This window comes from Dunckerocampus dactyliophorus, chromosome 4 (assembly GCF_027744805.1).
Source record: "Dunckerocampus dactyliophorus isolate RoL2022-P2 chromosome 4, RoL_Ddac_1.1, whole genome shotgun sequence".
Classification (NCBI taxonomy): Eukaryota; Metazoa; Chordata; class Actinopteri; order Syngnathiformes; family Syngnathidae; genus Dunckerocampus; species Dunckerocampus dactyliophorus.
The window spans coordinates 11,430,008-11,449,655 of NC_072822.1; the positions used below are offsets into that span (position 1 = coordinate 11,430,008).

The 19,648-nt window shown below is 42.0% G+C and overlaps 2 protein-coding genes across 3 annotated transcripts in view; both read right to left on the minus strand.

Annotated features, from left to right (window-relative positions):
- Nucleotides 1–1,726: 1,726 nt before the first annotated feature.
- egr3 (early growth response 3) lies at nucleotides 1,727–5,844 on the minus strand. The gene is made up of 2 exons (XM_054774916.1): nucleotides 5,366–5,844; nucleotides 1,727–3,347 (listed from the first exon to the last, which is right to left on the minus strand). Exons 1-2 carry the CDS (start codon nucleotides 5,517–5,519, stop codon nucleotides 2,269–2,271), a joined length of 1,233 nt encoding a protein of 410 aa, XP_054630891.1. The 5' UTR covers nucleotides 5,520–5,844; the 3' UTR covers nucleotides 1,727–2,268.
- A 3,122-nt stretch (nucleotides 5,845–8,966) lies between these two features.
- LOC129180181 (phosphatidylethanolamine-binding protein 4) overlaps nucleotides 8,967–19,648 on the minus strand; it is a 70,711-nt gene continuing 60,029 nt past the window's right edge. For both annotated transcript variants that reach the window (XM_054774365.1, XM_054774366.1), the window contains exon 7: nucleotides 8,967–10,768. In XM_054774365.1, the coding sequence (XP_054630340.1) occupies nucleotides 10,677–10,768 (92 nt within the window). In that variant the 3' untranslated portion in view covers nucleotides 8,967–10,676. The remainder of the gene's footprint in view (nucleotides 10,769–19,648) is intronic.

A 19,648-nucleotide genomic window follows, 5' to 3' on the forward strand; every position in this document is an offset into this window, starting at 1 on the left:
GGGGACATTAAGAAAATCTGACCATTCTAAAAGTCAAATCTTGGTTCAAAATAAGAAGCATGCCTTTTACAGTATATATATTTTATGTTGAATTCTCTGCCCAAATGCAAGGGTGCCTGTTCATTTATCCATGTGGATGAGCGGAGAAAAGACCCTCTGAGGCCAACATAATTGGAAAGTAAGTGGACACTTGCCAGCAAGCTCAGCAGTGAAAACCAGGAGAGAGCCAGAGAGCTAGAGAACACGGCCTGTGATGCTGAATCCACAACGTCGTCTCTGTTATACTTTTGAAACACTTTTTCCGGCCATTGCACCTGTCCGTAATTCACTTTCGTCCTGCCCTCTTTGTCTACTGACCGGCTTCAGCAGTTTCTCTATTCTAATAGTCTTACTCAAATACAAGATCCACTGTCATCTAACAAGCCCCACCATTCTTAGAAGAACAAAATGACTAACAAGCCAAGCTTGCTTTCTTTTGATAATTATATTAGCGATAAAGTTGTAGAAGTAAGGATTATAATCAAATGAGCAACAGCCTTGCCACATAAGCATGGTTATTAGTCCCAAAATGCGCATTAGGAGTAAGAAAATAACTTCACATCAATTTTGTAGAAAGATGAGTATCATGCTTGATGTCTCATGGCTTTCGGTAACTCAGTCTTTTAGTTCTTCTTGATGCTGAGTATGTTGATTGGTTCTGTTTGGTTTTGAAACAATGTGGGGAAGATTATTCTGCAGTATATTTTGCAGATTTGGTTGCTTAAGTTGAAACATTTGTTTAAGATTGAAAAGAAGCCGTATGAAGACATGATGTGTGTTTTACGTCCTTTCAGCACAATGGTCAATATAAAACCACATGGTGTGAAAATGTTGGCTTCCCCCTGTATAGTTCAAGAGACAGTGCAATCATTTAGCCTCTCCAGAGTGGAAGTGGAGTTCACTGAAAGATGTGCTTCTTTAAATGAGTTACAATTTTAACGTGTATGAATGATGCAATTGTTGTGGGTAAAACACCTCATTTTAATGCTTCAACATTTTTTCAATAACCCATGTGGCTGTCAAAAAGCTGGAAAACATTCTGCACAAGCATTCAGTCAAAGCGTCTCCTTTAATTTATGCAGATTTTTGCATTTTACACATTGTGCATACTGGCATGCACATACTGTATATATGCGCTTGTGTGCAAAAATACTGACCTATAGTGCAGTTGAACGCAAAACTTTTACTGTAGCAATTTGTATATGGTACAAAAGCAAGAAACCCCTTTGTTGTCAGATGATTTGGATATTTTTAAATCATACCTGTTAGTTGCTCATTCTTTAGAATCTCAACATAGCAAATACATTTGAACAGTGCATGCAGATACTGGGAAGCACACAGTATACTGCTGGTTTGTAACCTAGTGCCACATATTTGTTGTTTGTTGTCTCTCCATGTATGTGTTGATATCATCAAATATTGCTTAGAATTGATCATGAACAGTGTTGATGGGATTTATTTCTGGTAACATCACATCAAGCCACTGTGCATGGCCATGACTGCTGCAGGCATGAAACAGGACAACTCGTGACCCATTCAGTTGTTATTTACATTTAGTCAAACTGCACATAAATCTAAATGGGAGATAAGTTTGGAATGTGACCTTTCTTTTAATGACCCCAAGTGGAAGCTGATATCACTGGTGTGTTTGGCAAATATCAGGCACAATAATAAGAACAAGGTTGGCTGAGTTACCACAAAATACATTTGGCACATTCATTGGAGAAAACAACATTCAAATACACACACACAAAAAAACACCACACTTCAACAAAAGAAATAAAACAACAAAAAAGACAAGTGCCACTATAAGGTGTCCGTGACAGTACACAAACACAACCAATTGCACTTTTAAACAGCCTAGTAAAATCACTGCATACATCCCAGACAACTCACCCTTTCACTTTGCTCCTTTGTTCAGTTTGTCTGTTTTGACCTCTGTGATAGATTCTGGCTTCCTCTCAGTTAAGAAATTTAAGTGGAACCACAGCAAAGCCAGGATAGTTATAGTGGCTTTTTTGGACGGAATGTACTAAGGTTCTCTCTGATGGGCACTGCAGCCTCTTCCCTGTTACTGAAATGAAAAGCATCCATCTCGAAACGGAAGGAGTGCAACCAAAGAGAGGAGCGAACAAGTCATCTATGTTTTGTTGTCTTACGATGGATGCAGCCCCATTGTCCTGAGTCTGTTTAAGGGGCAGGCTCCACTCTAAGTGCAGGTAGTTATGGTCATGAGGTCCCCAAGATGGGCCCTCCACAGGAGTTGGAAGGCGAGCTGTGGCTCCCGATCACTCCGCTCCCTTTGTCGGACGGCTTCTTGTCCTTCTGTTTAAGGTGAACTTTAGCATGTCTCTTTCGCTCGTCGCTTCGGGCGAACTTGCGCCCGCAGAACTCACAGGAGAACGGCTTTTCGCCAGTGTGTGTGCGGATGTGTGTGGTCAGGTGGTCGCTGCGGCTGAAGGAGCGCATGCAGATTCTGCACTGGAAGGGCTTGTGGCCTGTGTGGATACGCAGGTGCCGCGTCAGCTCGTCCGAGCGTGAGAACCGCCTGTCACAGTTCTCTGCCGGGCAAGCGTGCGGACGTTCGTGGACGGGGGTTTTGCTCGGGCGATTGGGATACTTCCGTGGTCTGATGGGTTTGAGCGTCAGAGTCTGCGGCGCTGGGTGGTGAGGAGGAGGGTGCTGCTGCCCGCCGATGAAACCCGGGTGAATCTGCTGCTTGTCTTTGAACGCTCTGATTGTTTCAAGGGGAGTGATGGGCGGAGGGTTGACTCGAATGGGGTCCATAGTCTGAAAGGGCTTGTGCTCCATCACACTGACTTCCCCTTGATGATGGAAAAGGTTGTAGTCAGGGATCATGGAAAAAAGGCTGCCATCCATTGAGGCTTTGGACGTGGAGTGATAGTCATTGCCAGGATAAGCCAGAGCTGTACTGGTGGCAGGACTGTGGTGGAAGGACACCTGATCCTGGTACAGGTCACTGCAGGTGGAGTAGGCAGGCAGCGGCGGGCCGTAAACCTGCTCCATGTCAGAGTTCTGTCCACCCATGCTGGCTGCTGAGGATGGCGTCTGGGCGCTGACCGTGCCAGGTGACGGCGAGACACCAAGGATTCCCGCGCTGACGAGGCTGATGATGTTGTTGTCAGAACACCAGCCAGAGCTGCCGATGCCACCCGATGACGGTGTGTCAAAGGCAAACTTGCCCAAATAGGTGACAGTCTGCCCACTCCGGTTGGACTGGAAGCTGGATCCATACTGAATCTCTGCACTTGCCTTCTCACTTCCCATGCCTATATCCATGATGTTATCTAGGTTAGAGCAGAACAAAGACAGAAATAATCCACATGGGCTCCTCAAGCATTAGTGTGCACAACTGACAGCAAAAGTGCCACTAATACAAGTCAAGAAAAACAAGTTTGTTTTAGGAACTCTAAGGGTGTGCTCTGAATTTTGCTCGTCTCCATGTGCCAGTGAGAAATCAAATGTATAAAAAAAAAAGCCCTAAACTTGCTAAAGAAATGCAAGCGTCGTCCGAGCCCTAAGTTCAAGTGACAGACTTGCTGCATCTAAAGGCAGTGGTGTCTCTCCCTCTCAGATCCCACAAGCCTTCATAAATCACAACCTAAACACCCCCTTTGATCCAGTCATTGTGGCCCTCAGGAGGACAGCCAAACTTAATGGCAAGATCTGATTTCTTTACAGGGGAGGGGGAAGAGGATTAGGAGGCAGACGCCTCATCCACCACGCTCTGGGATTCTATACACATTTGCAGCAAACAATATCTGTAATGGAGGGAACATGAGGGCGCATTTAAGCAATATGTACATTAACAACGACAAGATTTGAGTCGTGGATACCTTCGTTCTTCTGAATCTGACACCACAGCCTGGTTACTTGCACATGTTAAAGAAATGCACCTGAGAAATAGCTCAATGGGATCATTTCATTTGCAAAAATGCATAGCTGAAAGAAAAAAAATATCCAAGCACAACTAAAACAAGTAAATTACGTGCATATAAATGCATGAACATATGACGTATGTAACACTCGTGATGGTTATGGTTAAGATTTGAATCGAGTTGCATTTAATGCTGGATGCTCTATCACACCTGTGGGATTTTTAAGAGGAATATGGATCACCTATATAATTGTTAAGTATTAAATCTTTGGCAAAAATAATACACTCAACAATGCATTATGGAGAATTAAAATAGCAGCACGTCTGCTCTCTGTAGATATCTTATCATTTTTATTTACCTCTCATTTTAGAATTGTCTCATACATGACGGACGACACATTGGAGCAACAAATAAAAATAATTGCGAGTAATGTGCTGTCACCTTTTTAATTTTACATTAATTAGACCCAGACTGGAAGAGATTATTTTTGAAGGTGAACGAGTGGGCGTACATCCTTTTCTTGGATCCAAACTTACGTGTTGCTTTTATTTCTGGACAATACAATAAAAATAAGTTCAAGTTAATTGCAGTGTTGAAAGTAAATAGAAAAGCTTGATCTGCATGGACTGAGACAATTTCGTGCAGAACGGTCTCCCAGTGAGGAGGTGTGTAGCTGCACAATTGCTGATTGATTTCCTGCCAACGTGCACCGACACCGAGCGGCAACCACGACTCCTATTCATCCGGCGATTGAATTAATTAAAAATATACAGTCATCTGGATTAAGATGTAAACGAGGCCTCGCGGTTTAGTGCAGAAAAAGGTTTCACGGGCCTTTGCCGTTTTACCGGGGTTTCTCAAGGATTAACACACACACACACGCACACACACACACTTTACGTTTATTACCATTTAGAATTTATAAAGCAAATATCAATATAATATCCATACTGTAAATTTCGGGTGACAGTTATTTAACACGTACTTGATGTATTTAATTCTCACGTTTAATCGCTTTTTTAATGATAGATCTACACGCTAAATTGTGTAAAAGACATTTGCACGTTCATATTTCACCAAGAGGAAGAACTAAGAATTAATAAAGCCTGTAATCTGGATATAAAACATTTTAGAATGATTGTTGTTTTTTTTGTTTTTTGTCAGTGCAGCGTCTAATAAATGTCATCACATTTCGGTTGTACAAGAAGCGAGGAGAAAATGAACACTTAATCCAGATTAAAGTCGTGCCCCGTTGCAAAGGTGTGCGTTGTTTCCGGTGGCCGGAGAGAGAGCACTCAGCAGAGGACTGCGCGCAAGAGGAGCGCGCTAACAGGTGCTCCTCCAAGACAACTGTTGCCTTCTTCAGCGCGCATCTTTTGTACACTTCCTTAACAAATGAACGATAACATATAAAAGTCACTTCTTACCCGTGTTCATCTGAGCGTAGTGGTTAATAGATTCCGTGCTGGTGAAAATGTTCATAGACGTGGGGACGTCCTCTTCTGGGTACAGACTGTCGGGGATGGTGTTTATTAGACTGCTCATGGTAAGAGGGAGCTTCTCCGCCACTTTCCCGGTCATAGCACTGCGAGTCACTCCGGCGTGGACGAGGGAGGCCAGTGTACACGTATATCCCCCTCCCCCTCCCGCTCAGGTGCACCGAACACCGGGGTGGTCAGGCTGGTTTGTAAGGAGAGATGAGTCGTGGGACGGACGGGTCCAGCTTCTGGTGCCGTCGGAAGTTTATCTCCCAGCGCGGAGGACGAACAGCGCCGATTCTGGTTCCGCACTCAGACTATTTGGTTATGACTCGGATCAGTGTGGAAGCCTTTGTGGGCTGCTTGTGGCCAATGTGGAGTGTGCAAATTAAAGAGAGCGGCTCTATACTTGCTCTATTGTAGCTGGTTTGGGGACTCCAGTGTGGCAGCATTAAATAGGGGGCTGGAACCTTTGCGTGACGTAGATGCCCATACATGGACAGAGTGCTCAGCGCCAGGCTCTCCGAGCGTCAGTCGGCCAAGTGGAAACTACAAATGGAGGGAAAAAGGCTCCGGGAGATAACTGCAACAAAACTTTCAAACAATTCCAAGTGTAAGCGAACCGAGTCCTTTCTTGTCCGTGTCTTTGGACTAGTAGGAAACATTACACCGATAGAACTGTTTGCTATCTCTATTAGCACTCTTGAACTGTCATAGTATGTGTGCTCATTTATGTCACACTTTAGACACAAATTCACAAATGTATTTAGTCTTACACTGCTTAGTGTCATTTTACTTTGTTGACCATGCTGAACAAACTTTCTAACATCGTGCAGTTTCCCCAAAACCACCCAGCATGCACTGACAGCACTGTATAAAGGACGCCAAGTGACGCATGATAATGGTTTGTCAACACTGCAAAGCACGCTTTGCTTTGACTAGGGCTGGCCCACGTGACCGCCAACGTGGAACTCCAAAAAAGGCACCGTCCGGTCACGCCCCATTACGGCCCAATATGGACATGAGTTCCGGTGAAGTTGTGGAAAGTGATCTAAAGCCGCGCTAAAAGAGAAATGACTGTAGACAAAAAAAGACTGCTGTAGACAAAACGTCATGGTGAGAATTTATACCAAGCAAAGTTGTGAGAAACAGAAAGTTAAAAATAGCCCAACAACAACTTTGCAACGTTTAGAAAAATCCCTCAAATGTCACTTTGGTCAGATCTTTATGGATTTTGGGACTAGTAGTTGAGTGAAAATTTTGTCTTGGAGCTGTTTAAAAAACCCCCAACAAAAACTGTCGAGCTACGCAAAAAAAAAGCCACCGTTATGATAAACATATGTCACCGTATGCGTATCCAGACGTAGGAATTAATAAGTGCCTCGATGAAGCACAAGTATATAAAGAGTGTGTGTGGGTGGTCTGAATCATTCTGTGTTTGGGGGGGGGCTTATACAAACTGAGGCAGTGCCATGTGCATGTGTGGATGTGTGTAGTGATTACCAGTTACACCAGTAGAGTGGAGCAGCATCCTCCCAGTCCCGAGCCCGGTCATTTGATTCAGCAAGACAAACAGGGACTCTATTGGATTCAGTGCTAGATTCAGCTTGTTCAACACACATTTTTAGGTTAGTGCCACAAAACATAATCGTTGTAGCTCATCTGATGCTAGTAAAGCATGGTGGAAAAGTCTACACAAATGCCCACAGCCCCTTTCACATCGTCTACATAAACGGCGCGGTCGCGGTTTGATGGAACTGAGACAACCCAGCGATTTCTGTTCTTAGAGGCAGTATCCGAGCCGTAACAGAGATGGACGGCATGGGGCCTGTGTCCTCCTTTGTTGTGTTCAACATAACCGCCCCTGTTCTGACAAGTATTGGACTGTATATGCCACACCATATGTTGTTACACTTCTATCTGATTGCTAGATGTAGTGTCCCTGTGTGAAAGCAGTTGCAGCAGTACTCTAGTTTCTATATAAAAGGCACAGAGATAAAAAAAAAAATGCCATAACAGAAGATCCAGCTATTATTTGCCTATGGCAATTTACACAGAACCCAGTGATGCAATCAGATAATGATTGAAGTGAAGACGTCAGCACCAGCGTCTAATGTGACGTTTCAAAATACTTGTCCACAATTGCTTTTAACACAATTGGGTGGAAAAGGTGAGTCTCAGTTGTTAAAATTCACACCCCGTCCCACCTTTTCAGCATTCCCTTATTCACAGACGCCATACCGCATCTGTTATGGCTCAGATACTACCTCAGAAGGTGGGAAATTGCCCGTTTGTGTTGGTGACGTTACCATAAAACAGTGACACAAACAAAAGGCAGAAAAAAGCCAGCTGTTACTGACAGTGTGAAAGGGGCAGCACTTTTGCAGGTTCTCTGTATAAAGGAGGCTCACGATTAATATTTACTCCTCGTCTCTAATATGGAAAGTGGGCATTTGATTGTCACCTGGATGACCTTTTGTTGGCTTCTTTTCAGTACTACACAAGGGACTGGTACACTGCCTTGCAGCTCATTTGCACATGGGACTTCCATGGGGGCACTATAACCTGACAGCTCATGGAAAACTTGGATGTATAGTCAAATAAGTTTGGTTTTTTCCCAGGTTCTTGCTTGTGGAAGATCCATAATCAGTACTATTGTCAAACAATTCATATCCTCCTCCCCTGCCTTTCATTTAAGCCATCCTGAATTAGTCTTGTGGATGCTAAACCCATAATAGCATATATATATCTTCAAACAAATTTAAATATTAGTCAATGACAACACAACTGAACACAAAATGCAGTTTTTATATGAAACTTTTTCTTATTAGGGGAGAAACAAATCCAAACCTACATGACCCTGTGTGAAAAAGTGATTGCCCCCTAAACCTAATACCTGGATGGGCCACCCTTAGCAGCAACAACTGCAATCAAGCGTTTGCTACAACTTGCAATGAGTCTCTGGCCCACTCATCCATCCAGAATTGTTGTAATTTAGCCACATTGGAGGGTTTTCCAGCATGAAGCACCTTTTTAAGGTGTGGTTCGCTGGAGTCCCAAAGCTTTAGAAATGGCTGTATAACATTTTCCAGACTGACAGATCTCAATTCATCTCAGTTATATTTTAACAGGGGGGCAATCACTTTTTCACACAGGGCCATGTAGATTTGGATTTTTTTTCTCCCTTAATAATAACAAGTTTCATTTAAGAACTGCATTTTGTGTTCAGTTGTGTTGTCACTGACTAATATTTAAATTAGTTTGATGACGTGAAACATTTAAGTGTGACAAACATGCAAAAAGTAAGCTATCAAGAAGGGTGCAAACACTTTTTCACACCAAAGTCAATAGCAACCATTAAGAAATGTGACAGATGTGAAATAAAAAAAGTTGTATGTATTTTTATATTCCATATCACACAATGAGAAGACGACAACTTACAGTTCAAAAACACAGCCAGAGGAGACAAGAAGTCAAAGGATGCGCTGCATTATTCAGTGTTTAATGTTAATGAAAGCAAACAAGTGCTAAAATGCAGTTAAGTGTGGATATGTGAAGGGAATTTACCTCTAAGACACAATTAAAATCCCCAGGCGCTTTCAGTACAGGTCATGGCATCACAATACAGTCTGTTTATGTCACAATCAGTGATGAAGTGGATAAATTCTCCAGTGAAATAAGTGGAAACAAGCGCAGCATGAAGACTCACTGCGCATATTAGATCACTTTTGTCCCGGTTAGGCAATGGAATTGATTAAACAGATTCCTTTTAATTAATGTAAGTTTGAATACATTAAGAACATATTAAATGCATTTGCTAGAGTATCAGGGGATGTGAGAGGGCAACATCTTTTGTGTCAAGTTTTTCTTAATCATAATATTTCAACTCTCCTGCCGTGGAGTAAAAATATACACATTTGAGGAAGCCAAAGAGCGGCAAATCCAGTTGTTTTGTCAGATATCAATAGAGGAAAAACACAGTTTTGATTTTTGAAGTGAAGATCTTGGCAATTCTGTGCTTTGCTGATGCATTCCAAGGAGGTGTGTCAACTTGCCAATTGTAAGAATGTTGTTTAATAAGTCAAATAAGATGTGAAAATCCTGGTCGAGAGGGATGATGATGCCACCCAACAATTACTAAACACTTGTTTTCAACTGATGGCTTTCCAGATGAAGTGTCTGAGATGTGCTGTTGTTTTGTTTGTAAAGCCTGCCACTTTCACGGCTAAGTCCAGGAAGCAAACAAAAGCAGATGCAGGACAAATTGATCAATGATCTCTCAGGGTTCATCAGGAGGGCACACAGGGGTTTACCAAGGCTGGCTTATCCACCAAAGGAACAAAAACCTCCATTACCTACTCCTGCTTGGACCACTGATGAGACACCAAATTAGGGTCAATGCAACCACCAACTAAAGATTGATCATCACAACATCAAAGTCCTTGATGGAAATCAAGACATCTGGGGTATTGATACAAGCCCATCCCAGAGGAGAGGTGCTGGTTAGAAACCGATATTCCTCCTTTGGGGAGGGGGTACTCTGACCCACCCTCTACAAAGAGTCATGAAAAGTAACTCTAAGTGAAAGGGTTGAAAAGTTGACACACCATCCTCTGCAGACCTGCCAGGTGGGCCTCTTATGCAACTAGCCAAGGTTCAAAACGGGTTAATCGTCCCAAAGTTACACTGAAGGACACAGTTAGACCAATGGGGCTTTTACTTCAGGAAATCAATCAAAGGAGCCCGAAAGTTGCTTTAATGTTTCTAACCAAGAGTGGTCAACGGAAATATGATAAACAAATACTAACACAGGCGGTAAGTCCCCTTTGCCAAAAGAACCACAGTCTACGAAGCCCCTCCCCCTGTCCTGTCACTATGGGTATTTTAGTTCCACTGCAGCATCCGGCTGTGCTGTGGTCTCGGTTTTACCTCCTACTTCCTTTTTTTGGCCTTGACGTATTTCCGTCCCTGATTTAGAATCAACTCTTTCCACACTGGGTTGTGATATCAGAGGCCCCTTTCCTTTTTTGTTGACAGTGTTCGGAAACTAATAAGAAGTCCCCAGCGAGGTCAAAATCTATCTCCTCAATGTTGCAGTGACATGTGACAGCGATGCGGTAGCGAGCGGAAACACAAAGAGGAAATCTCTTTCTAGTTAAAGACAAAGGGATCCACCCTGTTGTGAGTTTTGAAGAAATCATGCAATTGTAATTCAATCAGAAAGACGATCACACATCACCATGCAGGCCTTAGGAACTCTTCAGTCTTTGGAGTTTTGTGTGAGAAACTGCACTGCAGCCACAGGTGCTCCCAGATCAAACCTTTGAATGAAGTCCAGCAGATCCCATTTACCTGAAACATAAAGAAGCATTCATACAGTATTTCCAGGGTTTCAACTTGCAGCGTATAAGACAGGAGGAATATGTTATACTGCATACATTCAGTACAATGGTTACTTCTTATGACCGCTCAATCTACGTTTAAGGCATCTGAGGCCTAAGTGAGCTGTGAGTCACCGAGAACAGCACCGCTGAAAATAAAACATGTTTCTGTAATGATGGAGGTGGGAACGCAAGGACGCACTGGCAAGATGATATGATTCAGTCGCCTGCCTGGACTGTTTTTTTTTTTTTTCTTCTTTCTCCTTTTTAACAAACACCAGACGGCCATCCGGCTGGGATGACAATATCACGGCTTTAAGATATGGACAACTTAAATTTCCAGCAGCTTCCTTTTTCCTTAACTGAAAAAAGACAATGGCAGCCAACTCCCCATGTATATACAATACATAAGAGAGGACTAAATGCCGATTTGAATGCATCTTCATATGTTAAGCTGTACATAAAACAAAGTACTGCACCCTCCAGGAAATCGTTGACATTCCGATAGTTCCATTTGGAATACTTAAAAAAACAGCTGTACGGCGTTGGGAAAGAATAGTCTAAAATGCGATCCAACTTTTGAAGTAGTCCAAACCCGTAGAGAGAATATTCTCACAAGTCTGACTTGGATACAAATGTTACTGCAGACAACCTCTTTGTTGTGAGTGTTTAACAGGTCTTCGCTAAAACTGCTTTCACCATCAAGGAGACACGCTCCACATCCGTCGGCATTGCAAGGACATCTGGGAAAGACTCAAACTCAAGTATATCTTTCTCATGGCTATGATTTGAAGTATCTATTACTGTCCATGAAGACTGTTGTCATCAGTTGTATTCTGATGCTATGTGTGTTACTATAGGGATGGGAGTTAGTAGTGATGTGTCAGGGGAGGCAGTCACCATGAAATATTATCAAATAATGACAACATAAAATAAATATGAATATAATATGAATATAATAAATATGAACTGTGTTATAATTGTATTTTCTGTATGATTCCAATCATTTAACATCAGTGAAAATTTGGATTTGCACATTTTCTGATCAAATACAGGGCAGAAACGTGAGATGTGGCTGCAGCGAGTCCTTCCTCTGAGCTTAAATGCACAAGCTGAGACATTGAGTCGGATGGCAATCTCTGTTTGTCAGCATGCTGTCAATATAATGTTTGCACAAATATTTATTGCACACCATGGCTTTCTACAGCCCTGTAATGTCTTTAATGCAAGTGTGACATCTTTATCCTTGCTAAGTGGACAAAAAAATACAGACAAATGAGACACTGAGGTAGGGGCAGAGGCATGCCTGAGCTGGAAGGTGCTTGTCGCTGCTGTCCTTCGACGGAGAGTACAATGAATTGATTATTTTATAGTTATTATTGTGAATGCAATGAGAGAATCAATGTCCATGCCGGTGTTTGATTAAGCACAGTGATGCTCCCAGAGGAGTGTGGCATTGTTGATCTCACGTCCGTTTAAACAATAAACTAGTTTAGACTGAATCAGCATCACCTCCGCTAGTTACAGCCAAGTACTACTCCACTGGGAATAACAATGTACAGTGGTGTGAAAAAGCGTTTGCCCCTTCCTGATTTAATATTTTTTTGCATGTTTGCCACGCTTAAATGTTTCAGATCAAACAAATGTAAATATTAGTCAGTGACCTTAACTGAGGCAAGTGAGGCCTGCAGTTCTTTGGATGTTGTTGTGGGGTCTTTTGTGACCTCTTGGATGAGTCGTCGCTGCGCTCTTGGGGTCATTTTGGTTGGCCGGCCACTCCTGGGAAGGTTCACTACTGTTCCATGTTTTCGCCATTTGTGGATAATGGCTCTCACTGTGGTTGGCTGGAGTCCCAAAGCTTTAGAAATGCTTTATAACCTTTTCCAGACTGATAGATCTGAATCTTTCTCATATGTTCCTGAATTTCTTTAGATCTTGGCATGATGTCTAGCTTTTGAGGATCTTTTGGTCTACTTCCGTTAGACAGGAAGGTCCTACTTAAGTGATTTCTTGATTAAGAACATGTGTAGCAGTAATTAGGCCTGGGTGTGGCTAGAGAAGTTGAACTCAGGTGCGATAAACCACAGTTAAGTTATGTTTTAACGGGGGGCAATCACTTTTCCACACAGGGCCATGTAGGTTTGGATTTTTTTTCTCCCTTAATGATAAAAGTTTCATTTAAAAACTGCATTTTGTGTCCAGTTGTGTTGTCATTGACTAATATTTTAATTTGTTTGATGATCTGAAACATTTAAGTGTGACAAGCATGCACAAAAATAAGAAATCAGGAAGGGGGCAAACACTTTTTCACACCCCTGTAGTTCATAAGTCATGTGGCAGATTTGACTCTATTGACAGTCATCCATAAACAACTTTACTTTCTCTCTCGGTGGAGGGGGAGGAGGGATCGAGGGAGAGAGAGAGAGAGTAAGCGAGAGAGCCCGGGTGACAGGCAAAGATGTCACAGTGAAGATCATCTCACCGTAGAATGACATCAAACAGCGAGTAAAAATGTGCTGCAGCTTTATACGTTATAATCCTGTCTAAGGCTTTGCAATCATTGGACACCATCCAAACTCACAATATATCTTGTGGTATCACACTGGCTGGTACCCTGGAAATGCTTCGACTTACAAGTGACCTTAAAATAGGCATGGTGTATGTTTGTAGTGCACGGACATGTTTCCGCCTCTCCCATCTGCCCGCTCATGGAAAGGACAGATAGTGTGTGGGACCTGAGGGTGATGTTAACATCTTCCTGTCTCTCCTTTTTTGTGTCTATCCCTCGTCTCTTGTCTGAGTATAAACGTGGGTGGTGTCCCTATTTAACATCACATTATAGGCCCTAAATACTCAAAACCTTTATGTGAAAGAGAGGCCACAACATTAGGTACATTTCAGATCAAATACAAAAGACCTTTATAAAGATAATAATCGTCCCTCATTACATCCCGGCTCGAATTTTGAATTTGCATCCATTGTCGTCTTTAGCCATGGTCACATTGACACAAGCCCACAAATAGCTGTCCTCGGCTATGCCTGCTGTTAAACAGCAGCTCGTAACCCAAACTTTAGCTCGCAGTTCAAAGCAAAAAATCAGCCGAGACACGGCTTGCGTCTAAAAAAAACACTCGTTAGTGCTCCAGTACCTTCCGACTTCCTTCTGGCAGTCGACGTACGTACTCCGTCACAACTCAACTCAAAGCGACAGTAGATACAAATGACTTTGTCTTGTTGTGAGAGCGATCTGCCAGGCCTTTGAAGCTAAACTTACCATTCAAAGTACCCTCTTCTTTGTCCATTTCTCCTCAATATTTGTTCCCGCTTGTGGGTCCACATCCACCGCTTCTCCTCAAACTCCGGGCCAAGGGTCAAACAGGACGTGCGCATGTTAGTCGCACGTGAAAGGAAACTTACTTTGACAACCCCAATATAAATACATATAAAGGAACATGTACGTTTACTTTTAGCTTCACTGAAGGTGTGACTCTTGATGTGACTGCTTCCAAAGGCACGATATGGCAGCGACACACCGCATAGACACCGTCTTCCTGTTTTGCCATGAATTTATTGAATTCAATAGAGGCAAAGAAAGCTTCAAGTGCCAGCATTTTCATAAAGAAGATGAAAAACACTATTAAATTTAATTCAAGAAATAACTCATGACCAAACAAGAAGATGGTGATCGTGCCACATCGTGTCTTTGGGAACACTCACATCAAGAATCACGTCTTCAATAAAGGTAAAAGTAAATTTAAATGTTAATTTGTCCCTGTCATTCATCATTTGTATGCATTTAGAATTGACATCATAGGCGGGCTACGTAGCTGACTGTTGCCATTTCATTAGTAAGCCAGCATCTTTGTTAGAAGCTAAGGACATTCCATCCATCCATTCTTTTTCTACGCCGCTTATCCTCACAAGGGTCGTGGGGGTATTCTGGAGCCTATCCCAGCTGACTTTGGGCGAGAGGCGGGGTACACCCTAGACTGGGTGCCGGCAGTCCAGTGTTGACTCTCATGTTTAGGGACCAAAATAAAGCTTCAACTGTAACTAAACTGTTGGAGTGCAGCAGCAACCGAAGACTACCTGTATTTGCAATTTTATTACATTGAATTTCATCTCTGAAAAAAAAACGTTTTCTGCTGTGTCTAATTTGAGGTTGCATGCATGACACCAAATGCAAATCACACAGGACAGGCATACAGTCAAAAGAGAGATGTCAGAGTCACGCGCACCTGTCTCACTGTAGTAAAAGGGAAGTAACTGGGGCTTTAACAATTCTTTGACAACTTTTCAGGACACAATTTTTATAAAACAGGATGAATATAATCATTTCAATTCATTTATTTAAGCAGTTATCTAGGAGAGTTTTATAAAAATGGCAGCATCCAGAAATCAGTTCAGGAGAAATGATACCATGGTACCATATCACACACAATTTCCAGACAATAGAGTGCACCGGTATTTTTAAAAAGAATAAATGATTTGTACATATTTACAGTAGGCTACAGGTGTCCACATCGTAACATGGGATATTTAATACACAGAAAGATTTTTTCAACATTTGATTAAATAAATGCTTTTTTCCAAACACCGTGCATGTAATAACAGCTAGTTAAACAGTAGCCAACCAGAAAAGTCATTCATCGCCGTCTTCATCCTCCTCCTGGGAACTAAAACCACTAAAATTGTCTTCTTCAGCGTCAGAATTGAACAGCCTCATGCACACACTTTGTCTCTCTTTCATTGTCGCTCTCGGTGTCACTTTCGTCTCGAGGCAAATTAGCCCTTTAGCTTGAGCTGTCCTCTTCATCAGGCAGTAGTCCAGCCTTTCAAAACTCGTTGGTGATAGTGGATTTTTTGACACACAGTAAAAAGAGACACACTATAAACCTTGCAATCCTACCACCCCTCTGTGTTCCCAGCGTCACTCGTTAGGTCGGATGATGAGATGTGAGCTGCTTTTTTTAATCGGAGTTCAATATCTGCTGCGGTCCAAGCAGTCCAACCAGAAGCTGTAGTAATTCTACACTTGTGTGAGAAAAAATAGAGGATGATCCACTGGAAATTACCGTAGTTTAACAAATTATGCTTCCAACTAAATTACTGGCTTAGCTCACTAAACTTGATTGATTGGAGCAGTGAATATTATGCAGTGAAGCTGAGTGAAGTGAAGTTGCAGACATGTCAACAAACTTTTTACCTGACAGATAAAATTAAAAAAAATAAATAAAAGAAAATAAAAGACGCAGCCAAAATTTCAAAGTGTTTTAAGACAGTCGCCTCCTGGCTGCTGCAGAAGCCAAAAATCCTGGCTGTATGAGTGCTTTGCAGTTCTGATTAATGGTAGAGGCTGTGGGTGGGTGGTAGACATGGATCTGCCCATTACCACACTGCAACATTGCAAATGGCTTCAATTACTGTGGAGTGTGCTGAGCTGGCAGTGGGAGCTCGAGAAGGCAAGATGAGCAACACGGCGCAGCAGCTCGACTGTGATCCACTCATTCACGCTGTGTGATCATCAGGTTCATACTTTGTTATCAAGCACCAGTGGTGGAGGAGTCATCCGCTTGACCATGTTGTTCATTTTCAACCTTTGCTTTTAACTTTGAGCCAATGAAGCTAATTTCCTTGGTGGTGCATGTTGATGCCCCTTCTCAACGCCCAGCATTGCATCTCTTTCCAAATTCAGTTGCGCTGAAAGGTGGCACAACATACTGAGTGCTTGCCAAGTGGCTAACAAGTATCATGAGGGCCAGTGTGCCCAAACGCTGCCCTCTACCCTGGCACAGGGGCAAGCTCTAGTCAGGGACAGCCTTCCCAGGGATTTCCCATCCCTTTCTGGTGCCCACCATCAACAGCGCATCCCTCCACCCCCCCCTCAGTTCCTTGTGCGACAAGCCAACTGTCTCCATCAGGTCAATGACCCACATTGATAACTTTTAACGCAGGAGACATAGCAGACTCACACCATTGTGCACGACAGGGCGGGACCCCTTATATTACCAAGGAGATGGTCTGAGATGAAAAGAAAAAAGGACAACAAATTTGCAATCAAATTGAGTCAATGACTGCGCTGCTGGAAGTGGAAAATGATCATTAGGAGTCTCCCACCCACGACTAAATGCTCTCTCATTGTAAATCACATCAATTAATGTCATGGCCTTGAAAAATGCTCTCTGTGTCACTGCACATGAGAGGGAGGACAGATGCTAATAAGTGAATATAACGCAGGAGGAGGTGGGGAGACATGGGATTCCCTCCTTCCCTTCCTCTTGTGTCTGTGCAGGAATAAAAACACTGTCAAAGCCAAGTGGATGCCAGTTGAATTACAGCAGGTAATAATAACACATTTGATTTATTATGGTTTGTACATCATTATTATTTTTATATTTTGTCACACATCATTATCTTTGTTATTATTGCATTTATGTTACTCAGTGGCGGGCAGTGTATTTGGTAGGCACTGTGAGGGCGAGTATTGTTCAAAATGATAATATGATAAGTAGGGGTGTAACGATTTGTATCACCATTTCTGGTTGCCGATACGATTCAAGGACAAGACGATCCGAAACAATTCAGAAATTTTAAATTGAATGATTAATAATGCTGACATAGTTATATAATAAATTTTTGTGGAGTACAAAAAATGAGTTAAAAATGCAATACAAAATCAGGACGAACATAGCTTGCCTTGATGAACTATTTACTTTAAATCGTGCAATCCAAACCTGCACTTTGCACCCAAAGGTGAGGGACAGCCAAATTCCTCAGCAAATGAATGTGGTATGGTATCTTCAATTCGGTGTTTAAACGTTCTCACCTGTACGGGCCAATGGGAGCTGGGGCTTTTTTTTTGCAGCAACTAGCAAGAATACACTGACAGAATCTTAGTGTTTAAGTAGCATGGGCCAGCATTTCTGATTCTGAAGGCCCTGAGCAGGTTTGATTGACATGACACACGTCATCACACATAAAATGATATCTGATTGGACAAAAAAAAAATCAAACATCCCAGGCACTAAAGGCTTTCCTGGCCTGACTGCCCACCACTGATGTTACTTTGAGTAATATTAGCCTTTGAGTATATACAAGTGTGACATTAATATTATATAGTATTATTGTTATTATTATATATTAAGAAATAAAGTTAAATACAATAGAACATGCCAAAACCTGACCAGACTGCCTAACTAGAAATGCATGACCACAATGTACCGCAATGGACATCCTCCAGTTGTTTATGCACCAAAAAAGTTACTCATCTAAATAATCAGCTTCCAGTAATAAGATCAGTTTAAAAACTGTTAGCGGTCTTATGCAAGACATTGAACCAAAGATGACAACCAACGATGACTCCAATGCCTGAAGTGTTATTCCGTACATGCTGTACCAAGGATGGGAACAATAACCGTCATGCATCAATGCAGAGACATAATTAGCTACAATGCGATGGCTCAATTTGAAAATTAGGACATAATTTGAGGTAGCAGTACATTGCTTTGAAATGTCATTAGATGGGTTAAAAATGTCTTTCATTATAACCTCTCATTCTCTATTGCTTACAAACAATAATAATTTATGAATGTCCCTTCTTCTGTTGCGTCTCAAAACGTGCCCCAGACACAACTGTAGCTGAGCAACGCTGTATGTCTTGAATATCTGCAGTATGTGCAGGTATTATCCTATCAATAATGTGCAGGGCAATTACCCTCTCAATAACTGACCCATCAAACAAAAGGTTTGATAATGCACAAGTGCATTTTCAAATAAATTTTCTTGTTCATAGCAAGAAGCGTTTGCTAAGGACAGGAAATAATACAAGTGAATTAAAGTCAAGATGGGTGGGTCCATCAACTTCATAATGTGAGCAGCAATGAGTGGAGCCGATGGCAGACAAAGTATTTCTCACTTTGCACAAAGAAGTAAAATATTCTGAATAGCACACTATTATTCATGCTGAGATTTCTCTGTTTTAACCACGTTTGACATAAATAATACCTCAACAATGTGATATTAATCTGTTTCAAACTTCAAATCCACCACATCAAACAGAATTGAGTGTAACCTAGTGCCTGGATTGATTACTGATGTAGGTGTCAGAACTCCAAAACAGCAGAGAGTGGCAGCTGTGCTCATTCGTGACTCAAACCGCCCTCAATCGCACCTCAAATCATCGGCCGCAACCCCACTAGAACAGACAGGCAGACACGCCTCCTCTGAGGTTCTGTGCATCCCAGTGCTGGTGCCCACCTTTCTGAGTGGGGGTTAGGGGCTGAAAAGTCAGAGAAACTAAAGAAAAGCATGTACACTGAATAAGTTTGCTTACTCTGATACAACACATGAAACACTGATCATTTGTAATCATCTTACAGTTACTGTATTATTACTGCATCCTGTTCACGTATTGTGAGACAGATAAGAACGTGGCCCAGTTGGAGCCCTTTTTTTTCTTATTTTTTAGTTTGATAAAGCCAAGCTATAAGCACAGGAATCTGAAGTAAATGTGACTCGCTAAAAAGTTTGAAACAGGTAAAATGGCGAGTCAAATTTTCTTATTTGTTGCCAAATTATTATAAGGAGACTGTACGCAACTCTCTCCAAATTGAATTTTTTGAAACAAAAAAAATCTAAGCACACTACCGCCGGCTAGCATACGTTACCAATAGTGGTTTAAAAGAACAGATTGTACACATTATTACACTATAGTGCGTACACAATATTTTTCACAGTTACGAATTAAACTGCATCAGAGTTCATTTTTGTTTGGCCGGAATAAAATAACTGTCACTCACGGCTGATGGTATTCACGTACGACGGTATTCACGTCCATGGCGTGTACACACAC